At 40.6% G+C, this 10,871-nt stretch overlaps 1 protein-coding gene across 1 annotated transcript; it reads right to left on the bottom strand.

Moving 5' to 3' along the window:
- Nucleotides 1-2,863: 2,863 nt before the first annotated feature.
- On the bottom strand, nucleotides 2,864-5,115 carry LOC131899723 (uncharacterized). Its single transcript, XM_059251204.1, has 2 exons — nucleotides 5,072-5,115; nucleotides 2,864-3,650 (listed from the first exon to the last, which is right to left on the bottom strand). Exons 1-2 carry the CDS (start codon nucleotides 5,113-5,115, stop codon nucleotides 2,990-2,992), a joined length of 705 nt encoding a protein of 234 aa, XP_059107187.1. The 3' UTR covers nucleotides 2,864-2,989.
- Between the last annotated feature and the right edge of the window lie 5,756 nt (nucleotides 5,116-10,871).

Genomic DNA, 10,871 nt, shown 5'->3' with positions numbered 1-10,871 from the left:
ATGCAGACATGGCAATGGAGAAGGAGCTGAGAGTTCTCTGTCTTGGTCCACAGACAATAGGAAGTAAACTGTCACATTGAGTGAACTGACCATGTATGAGGAACTCAACGACACACTTCCTAAAACAAGGGCATACCTACTTTAAAACAATGCCATACCTCCTAATAGTGCCACTCCCTTTGGGCCAACATTCAAACACATGAATCTATGGGGGCCATACCTATGCAACTGACCACAATGTTCAAGTCCAGTGCATGAATTATGAGTCCAGAGCAAGACCATGGAGTGTGACATTAGCACAGGCATGCTTGATCATGGTGGGGAAATCAGGTGTTGTACATGTGTGACTGGAATTAGGCTTATCTGTGAAGATGGTGCCACTGGCAAACAAGGATATGGGGAGATGTCAATGACAATCTGGACATCCAGAGCTAGGCCTGGTAGTATGCAAACAGCAGGAATGGGCTTGGAACTGTAACTATCAAAAAGGGAATTCTAGCAGATACTCTTATCTGAGCAGGGCCTGTGAGCAGTGTATGGCCCTGGAGGGCAAGGTTCAGGCTTCCTCAAAAAGTATACCCTTTGCCTGATCTGCACACACGTAGCTAGACCTCTCAGCATGGAAATTACAAATGCGGAATTATCAATATGGCTACTCTCAAGGAAATCCAGTGAAGGAGCTGTGTGACTAGAGAGTCAGGCATGAAAGTGTAACCATTACAGTTGCAGGCAAATGTCTGTGGATCTCATCATGCAAAGTTGGTAGATGCTATGTCCAATAGAGACACACCTGGAAGTATAAGGATGGTATAGGAAAACTGGGGTTTGAAGTAACTAAACTGTGAAAATATGTGCAGGAGCTGTATGATGGATGCTAGGCCTGAAAATGTGTGCATGATGTTAACAGAAGTGATTCAAGGATGATCTCCAGGAAAAATCAGTGAGCAGTCTGTATCCAAAATTATGATTGGGGAGCAGGGATGACACAGGTAGGTTAGTTCAGGTGGAATTCAACAGAGGTAGCCAGTGGAGTATCTGTGTGACTAGATTTAGGCAGGCTCAATAGGCATAGCTATGGCAGGAAAGGTTCTGGGGAGCTCACCCTGCAAAAACTATGTGCAAGCTGTACATCTCATTCTACTCCTTTTAAAGTGGATATGCCACAGGTGCATTTGATTCTGGGGAGTGGATTGCTCACCAGAGAAAGCCAGAACAGAAATTTACCAGTCCATCACTGAAGGAACTTAGGTCAGCAATCAAGGAAGGAACCTAAAGCAAAAATGGATGTATAGACCATGAAGAAACTCTACTTACTTGCTCATCCACTGTGAGTAACCCAGCATGTTTATTTTACAACCTAGGATGACCTATCCAAGCATGGCACCACACACAGTGCCCTTGGCCCTCAAAGATCAATCATTAATCAAGAAAATGCTCTGTAGGCTTTCCTACAACCAATTTCATGAAGGCATTTTCTCAACTGAGATTCCCTCTTCTCAGAGAACTCTAGATGGATAATTTTAGAAGTGTGTAAAACTAACAAAAATATAACCAGAACGACCAGGCTCCACTCTTCTCAGATGACTCTAGATTTTGTTAAGCTAAAAACAATAATGAAATAACCAAACACAACCAGGACTATATCAAGCTGGACAAAGAATATGACAGCATGATCTTCATGGTGCTGAATTTGCAGAAAGAGAAGATTCATTATTATTGGGTACTAGAACTTTGAATGACAGTTTTAGACAATGTGTGTCAGAGCTAAAGTCCCTGCAAGGGGGTTAAAAAGTCTTTTGCATGAAGATATAAAAGAGAAGCCCGTGCTGCAGTGGGTACGCAGGATGATTGGCATCCCAGAATCATGAGGTACCTCATGTAGAAAGCTGAACATGTGTAGTACAGACATGAAATATGCTTGATAAGGCCAACATTGATGGAGGGCCAGGGAACCTAAAAGCCCTTTGAAGCCAGAATCACTGCTTTATATTACTAGATGACAGATATGGAGCTGCTGGATTCAGTGTTTACCCTCAAGGGTTTATGTCTTTTTCTGTCACTTCTTCCCTTGCTTTAGCTCCTTTCCTCTCTTTTATATCGATAATATTTCCTTCATATCCTTTTATGTTAGAAGTATGTGAGTTGATTTATGATTGCCAAAGGTCTCACAGTTGAAAAACTCCCAGAGTGCCAAAGGAGACTTTGGACAACTGGACAATCTTGTGACTGTCAAATATGATAGAAAATTTTAGAGATGGTATCAACTAATTATTCTTTTTTTAATAGCCTTCATTTTATGGGGACAAAGGATTGAAAGTGCTATGTTTTGTGTTAGTGGGATTGGCCAGTAGGAATTTATGTTTTCCATCATGTTAATGTGAGTTTGAATGCATTGATTCAGAATCAAAGCAAATCAAGTTGGATAAACTGTCCTCTGATTACTATACCACATTTTCCATCAAAGGACACTGGAAATGCCTGAGCATTTGTGATTTTCACAAACATAAAGAAAGGAGGTTCCCACTGCCCATTGTACAGGATAGCCTTCCTACTCCTTGAAATTAATACAAACTGTCTTCAGAGCTAACACTATGAAGTCCTGCTCTGCTGCAATAGACATAAGGATTTACCTGTCATCACACAAGAATGTTTGCCCTTATGTGTTTCAGCTTCCTTAAAAAATGATTTCACCTGGTATTTATTGTGTTTATTTTTGTAACATATATTTCATGAGTATTTTTACCTGCTACTGCTCATTGACAATATCTGAAAACATGATCATGACCTTCAGAGTTTAGGATGTGAAAATATTTAAAGTAAGGAACACAGATAGAGGAGGAATTAATTCAGACAGACCCAGAGGCCCAAGCTGGTGCTTTATTTAGAACAAGTTGATGATTATACAACTTTTGGCTGAGAAGAGGAAATTTCTTCAAGGAGCATTCTGGCTGAGGTTGCAAACGCAGGAGCCCTTGCTTCAGACCTCTTGTTAGGTAAATTTGAAAGCACGCTTGGACTTCATATAACTTTGTAGTTTCAAAGAGCTTATCTCACAGAGAAACATCGTCACTCCAAAGAGTGGCATGGTGTCTGTCAGGACCCCTAATGGGAACACAAAAGTATAATGTTTGCTTATCAAGGCTTCCTTTTTCACAGGAAAGTCTGGTGGAAAGTCAAGAGTGGTTTGGCCATAACACTCTATGAAGTGGTTCCAGCTCATGGAAACAAATGTGAACAGGCTGCTAACACACAAAACTAAGACAGAGACCTTGTAGCAATATATCTCCATCTCCACGAATGGGTCTTCCATGCAGCTGATCTTAATGGCAGCTGCACCAAAAATCAGAACTACAAGCTTCATCAGAATGGCCCACACTATCATGGTCTGTGCATACTGAAATTCAGTTGAAATTGTCCAGGTTGAATTGATAGGAGTATGCACCAGCATCTTGATTACAGTCCCTGAGACATTAAACTCTTGAGGGTAATAAGCCTCCCAGAGTCCAAAGGACACAAATTTTACAACCTTATTGTTGAATTTCCACAGGCACCAGGGTTGGCAATTTGCAATGACTATTTCAAACACCAAAGCTGACAGGCTGTAAAGGAGGCCACTCAGCTTGAAGATGCATTTCTTTCCATTGGCAAATCTGAAGATGAGATTGAATAAATATATAGTCAAGCCAGGAACACAAGGGAGAGTGGGAAATCTAAATGAATCATGATTTACAGAGCACCAAGCTCTTATCCTTTATCAGTGCTGTATCAATAATGTTTTTAAGTAGTCTATCTATGTATTAGGGTTCAATATACTATAGGTAAGAGTATAAGAAGCCCTCAACTCCATAGCTACAGCAGATGTTCCCTGTACATATGTGAAGCATGTATATTTGTGTGTATGTACACACACACAAACACACACATGAACACATACAGAAATGTGAATGTAAAATTATAACTGAAAAAGTTACTCTAAGCCCATCAGACTAGCAATGTATAATATCTTATCTGTACATTTTTATGAAATATGCAGATTTTTAAAATCTATACTAATTTCATATTAAAGCCTCAGAAAGAATGACTTTCAAAATATATAAATATCTGGGCTAAGAATATTCCTCAGTGAAGTAGTGAATGCTTAACATTTGAGAGATGCTATATCCATTCCTTAGTGCCAAAAGTCCAAAATCTACATGTAAAACATGAAGACTCCTGGACATTTCCATCATTTACTTACAACTTACTCAAATGTAGATTTTCAGGTAACCAGCTTCATTTGATTGTTGCATATCCTGACTATCTGTGTGAACCACCATCTTCTTTAACAATAACAACAACAAAACTATTGCTCCACATTTACTATATGCACCATCTTATTTAAATCACTTCTTAGTTCAAATATTTGGATGTAGTGTTAATGTTCATGAAAAACCATGTCCTGGAGGATATCACAAGTTACTTGAGAAGAAAGGAAGCGAAATTTTGTAGCCACCAAGTCTGTGGATACTGTCATTTCCATCCCAAATACCAACTTGTACTACCAAGTGATAGTAATAAAAGGAAGCATAGTATTAGCATAAAAACAGGGACATTGACCCTTGGAATCAAATGGAAAACCCAGACATAAATTCACAGAAACATGGATCCTTGATCTTTCACAATAGGCCAAAAACATACACTGCAGAAAACACAATATCTTTAACCAATGTTGTTGGAAATACAGGACTGCTAAGTGTGGACTAGTGCAAATAGTTATATGTTTTTATCCTGCACAAAACTCAACTGCAAATGGAGCAAAGTCTTCAACATAAGACCAGATATTATGAACCTAATAGAAGAGAAAGTGTAGAACAAGTTTGAACTTATGGGCAGAGGAAGAGAATTTCTGAGTAGAACAGTCTTAGCAGAGGAACTAAGACCAATAGTTTTTAAACAGGACACCATGAAACTGAAAATATTCTGTAAAGGAAGAACACCATCATTCGGGGAAAGTGATTCCCTAAAGAATGTGAAAAACATTACTCTTCTGTCATGTGGCAGCATTAGTGAGAGAAGGAATCCTTCCCCTCACCCATCAATGTCTGAGGAAGATGGGAGAGCTGGCCCCAAGGGCATGTGAGCAGGAGAGCTACTCCTGTCCCCCACCAGCTGCAACAGTCGGGAGAGCAGGCCCTCACCTCACCTGGGCAGAACAATAGAGCTATTCCTGTTGGAAGAGGTATGGGTGAACCAGTCCCAAAGTTGTTAGCATTAGAGAGCTGTCCCCATTCTACATCTGTCATGTAGCAACATGGGCTGGAGAGAGATGTCCTCCCCCCATTCATTAAGACCTGAGGCAGGTGGGAGAGCTGGCCCCAAAGTAGTAGAGCAGAAGAGCTGACTCTGTCCACCACCAGCTGCAACACTCAGTAGAGAAGGCCTTGCATCTTGCCTGGGCAATGCAATAGTGCCAACCCTGTTGACAGAGGTATGAGTAAGCCAGCCCGCAAGTTGTGAGCATGAGAGGTCTGTCTCCATTACTCATCTGTTATGTGGCAGCATGGGCAAAGAAGAGATGCCTTCCCCATCCCCAACTGTAGATAGAGTTTTTCTTCAGAACCACCGGTCAGCTCTGTCCCCCAAGCCTTCTCCCAAATAATCACTCAGAGACTTATTATTAATTATAAATGCTTGGCCAATACCTCAGGCTTATTACTAGCTAGTTCTTACAACTTAAATTAACCAATTTCTATTAATATATTGCTGCCACAAGACTCGTTTACCTCATCTATGAACTTCTCACGTTGCTTTTTCTGGATTTGGCTTTTGAGGCCTCTGACTCCACTCTTCTTCCCAGAATTCTCTCTGCCATCAAACTCCTGCCTAGCTCTCAGCCAAATAGCTTTTCATCAACATTGGAAGCAACACATATAGACAGTGTACAAAGATTGTTCCACAGCATTTCTACATTTTTGTCTAATTCAAAAGTAATGTTTTAACCTTAACATAGTAAGATTATATACAACAAAACAGTTATCAAGTAAGAGTTACAGTTGCAATATCCAGTTCATTTGTATTTGGCAAAATTAAAGAAAATATTTTATTATCTCTCTTTTTAAAATTTTTTTCATTAAGAAAAAGTTTTAAAATTAATTTTACATGCCAAAGATTCCCCTCTTCCTTCTTCCTGCTCCTGTAGCCTCCCCCTCCCAACCCACTCCACATTCCCTCCTACAAGAAGGTAAGGCCTCCCATGGGGAGGTACACTTAGTAGAAGCAGGTCCAAGCCCCTCCCTGTGCCTCAAGGCCGTGCAAGGTGTCACATCACAGAAGTGGGCTCCAAAAAGGCCTGCTCATGCACCAGGGACAGATTCTGATCCTACTGCCAGGGGACCCCTTAAGCAGATCATGTCATGCAACTGTCTCACTATGCAGAGGGCCCAGTCCAGTCCTATGCAGGCTCCACAGTTGTTGATCCAAATTTTCTGAATTCCCACCAGCTTGGTTTGGCTGTGACTTTACAGTTGTTTGCACAATTTCAGATTGTGAAAACCAAATAAATTCTTTTCATCTTTTGGGAGGTGACCCTTTTGTACTTATGGTTTTTTTGTCCTACAGTCATCTTTGAATATATCGAGCATGACATTGTATGTGGTGTACTTGGAAGATAATGAGTAAGATTATTTCTTAATCAAATACTATTATTAGGATAAACTTTCTCATATAGCCAATTATTATTCCCATTATGTGCTCCTCAGTTGTAATGTTGACAATCTTTCAAATAAATTCTATTAATGAGCTATATAATAAACATGTTCTTTATAGATTGGTGGTGTTTTCCATTGCTCATAAAGACTTTTTAAATTTTTAATTAAATATTTCTTTATTTATTGTAATATTTGTTGAAAATATATTTTGCACAACATGTTCTGATTATAATTTCCACTGTCATCCTCTCTCCCAGTTTGTGCCCACTTTCCTACCCACCAAAATCCAAACACTTACATACTTTCTTTCTCTTTTTCATTAAAAAACAAACAGGAAACTAAAAAACAAACAGGGAGAAAGAATAGGAAAAAAACAGAAAAAAAAAGCAACCAAAGAGAAAGGAAAAGAAACACATGCAGATGGAATCACATACACATGGACACACAGAAATCACATAAAACACAAAATCAGAAACCATAATATATAAGCAAAAAGGCTAAAATGCAAAAAAGAAAGAAAAAATGCCTTGACAAAGCTTTATAAGACAAAAAAACTCTAATATAACTTTGAGTACATTTTGTCCTGGCCATTTGCTGCTGGGAATGGGGCACCATTGAGTGCGATTTGTGCACCCAGTGACACTCCACTGGTGAAAATTAGTTTTTCCTTTGTGAGTGGCTGTCAATTGGAGAGAGTTTCTGGGTTAAGGATGAGGGCTTGTGTCCAATTCCCCTTTCATCACTGGGAGCCCATCTGGCTTAGACTGTGACAGGGCCCCAGACTTTATACAAAAAAATCTTGGCCTCCTAAAGATTACTTGCTTTCCTCTACAAATTGTTGTCCTCCACACTGTTGGGCTTCTGACGTGGCTGCCAGACAATGGGAACTAATACCAGTGGGGCTTTTGAAATTCTGATGACATACCACAATCCAGTGCTACCTGAGACCACATGGTAAAGAAGAAATGAACAGCTCAAATCCACAGGTTGATGGAGGACACCAGAAGGAAAGATCATTCTCTCATAAACAACAGATAGGACTCTGGTAACTGATCTAAGATCCACAAAAGATTTGAGTTACTCAGACCAAGGTATGTTATGCCTAGACTGAGCATCCTAGTGCTGAATGTCTCAGCCAGATGCCAGGTTTGTACTCAAGTGAATCCAAAACAAAGAATCCATACCCAGGAAGGGGACAGTATGAGAGACTAACACCCTACCAAACTCTGGAAAAACTGGATTCACCTAGATCCAACCTGCTTAGTACTTGCTAGTTTCTATAGATAGCTGTTCTGGATGGGTAAGAAGTGTTCTTCACTGTGACTGAAACTGTTCAAATAGTAACTAAAAAGATCCCCCATGGTCTCCTGATTTGACCTCTTGCTAGCAATGGAGTCCAACAATGGCCTAGTTTTCATAGGAAAAAAAAACCCTCTCAATAGCTAAAGCTTTAGATACAGTTTAAAAACTTCATTGTGCATATAGACCTCAGAGTTCTTGCCAGGTAAAGGAATAAGCAAGACATGAGAAGAAACTAATAAAGCTCTCATGAGAGTCCAGCGAGAGATGGATATGCTTCATTCCTTTGCTATGCTTCAGTCTGCTGCACAACATAAGGGAGAGATTTATCCCCATATTATATTATGTTTGGAAGTCGTCCCATTTTAAGTGTCTGGCTGTACTGGAGAAAGTGAGGGTGTAAAAGTTTATATTTTGAGGTAGGAACACAAAGTTTGCAACTCTACGCATGCCCCAGCAGCTTGACCTCCTGTTTACCAGAAACAAGGGAATTTCCACTGCAAAAATTGGGGTTGTAAAACTGAAGCTTCCTGAAAAATTCCTTAAGAAATATTCTGGCCTTTGGAAAGCAGGGAAAACCTGGGAATTCTGACTCTGCCACAGGAAGGGAACCAGGTAATAGAGTTAATCATTTCCTGCCAAAAATCAGCCAGGATTGCTGGTAAAACTGTCAACACACTGACTGACAAAAATCACTGTGTCTGGGGCACAACCCAAATTAAACTTAAATGACTTACAAATGACTGGAACTTGTCTAATATTCAAAACCTTTAACGTAGGCACTTCCCCTTATTCTGATGCCTGCTATTCTGCCTTGTGGTTTCATTCATCTGGATAACAATAATAATACTGATCCCCTGAGAATAGTTGGTGTGTATGTCTCAATTGTTTGACTAAATATGCCTTTTCTGATACATTCTAAACTAAGTCCGCAGATTGATCAGGACTCAGAGGTATTAAAACAATGGCTATCCATGAGCATGGGAGATCTTTCCATTTTCTGACATCTTCTTCAATTTCTTTTTTCAGGGACTTAAAGTTCTTGTCATATAGGTCCTTCACTTGCTTGGTTAGTATTACCCCAAGGTATTTTATGTCATTTGTGGCCCAAGGAATGCTCAACCACACCACAAGAGCACTTGTTCAGCTATGTTCATACCAGCATTGTTTGTAATAGCCAGAACATGGAAACAACCTAGATGCCCTTCAACTGAAGAATGGATAAACAAAATGTGGTACATATACACAATGGAATACTACTCAGCAGAGAAAAACAATGACATCATGAGGTTTGCAGACAAATGGATGGATCTAGAAAAAATCATCCTGAGTGAGGTATCCCAGACTCAGAAAGACAAACATGGTATGTACTCACTCATAACAGGATACTAGATGTGGAACAAGGATGACTGGACTGCTACTCACATCACCAGGCAGGCTACCTGGAAAACAGGACCCCAAGAAAGACACAGGGATCGCCCAACGACAGAGAAATGGAATGAGATCTACATGAACAGCCTGGACAGGAGTGGGGGTAGTGAAGGGCGAGGGTCGAGGGAAAGAGAGCTTGGGTGAGTGGGAGATCCCAGCTGGATCAAAAACAGAGAGGGAGAACAAGGAATAGGAGACCATGGTAAATGAAGACCACATGAGAATAGGAAGAAACAAAGTGCTAGAGAGGCCCACAGAAATCCACAAAGATACCCCCACAACAGACTGCTGGCAATGGTCGAGAGACAATCCGAACTGACCTACTCTGGTGATGGGATGGCCAAACACCCTAATTGTCGTGCTAGAAACCTCATCCAACTACTGATGGATCTGGAGGCAGAGATCCATGACTAGGCCCCAGGTGGATCTCTGGGAGTCCAATTAGCGAGAATGAGGAGGGTTTATATGAGAGAGAATTGTTGAGACCAAGGTCGGATAAAGCACAGAGACAAATAGCCAAACAAACGGAAACACATGAAATATGAACCAATGGCTGAGGGGTCACCAACTGGATCAGGCCCTCTGAGTGGGTGAGACAGTTGATTGGCCTGATCTGTTTGGGAGGCATCCAGGCAGTGGGACCGGGTCCTGTGCTCATTGCATGAGTTGGCTGTTTGAAACCTGGGGCCTATGCAGGGTCCCTTGGCTCAGCATGGGAGGAGGGGACTGGACCTACCTGGACTGAGTCCACCAGGTTGATCTCAGTCTGTGGGGAAGGCTTTGCCCTGGAGGAGATTGGAATGGGGGGCGGGCTGGGGGGAAGGTGAGGGGGGCGGGAGGGGGGAGAACAAGGGAATCTGTGGCTGATATGTAGAACTGAATTGTATTGCAAAATAAAAATTAAAAAAAAAAAAACAATGGCTATATTCCCTTACAGGAATGATCCTAGAAAATTACTTAGACTTACTTCCCATGGGATAAAGAAAACTATGTCTGGCTTTAGGAATAAAAACATGTTGTTTGTATACTAATTAATTAGGAGTAATTAAAAAAATCTTGCTATGATTGAAAAAACTGAAAAAGAAAAAGAAACAAAGATATATCTATATAACTGAACCAGTTTCTGTTCCCTTAATCTCCCTGGTTAACTACTCTGGTATAAACACTAACTGGGACTTGAATTCTCATTTTGATTGGATTAACATTGGTCTTCTGCATCTTAAACTATTTGTTCAATTATGTATGAGTTCAGTCAAATTAATGGTCCTTAGGATACCTCTTTAGGGCAGAATGAGTCCACAGTTTGACTCATTCTCTAAGACCAGTGTGGAACGTAACAGGACCCCAGATCTTAGTAGGGCTTGAGACCTTAGCACAACTGACTCCATGATGGAAGTGCTATTCAGGCTGTAAAACTCATCACATAGACAGTACCTCTTGACAAAAACAGAAACA

This window comes from Peromyscus eremicus, chromosome X (assembly GCF_949786415.1).
Source record: "Peromyscus eremicus chromosome X, PerEre_H2_v1, whole genome shotgun sequence".
In the NCBI taxonomy this organism is placed as follows: domain Eukaryota; kingdom Metazoa; phylum Chordata; class Mammalia; order Rodentia; family Cricetidae; genus Peromyscus; species Peromyscus eremicus.
The sequence above is the reverse complement of the archived record's forward strand: the minus strand, read 5'-3'. Positions and strand labels throughout refer to the sequence as shown.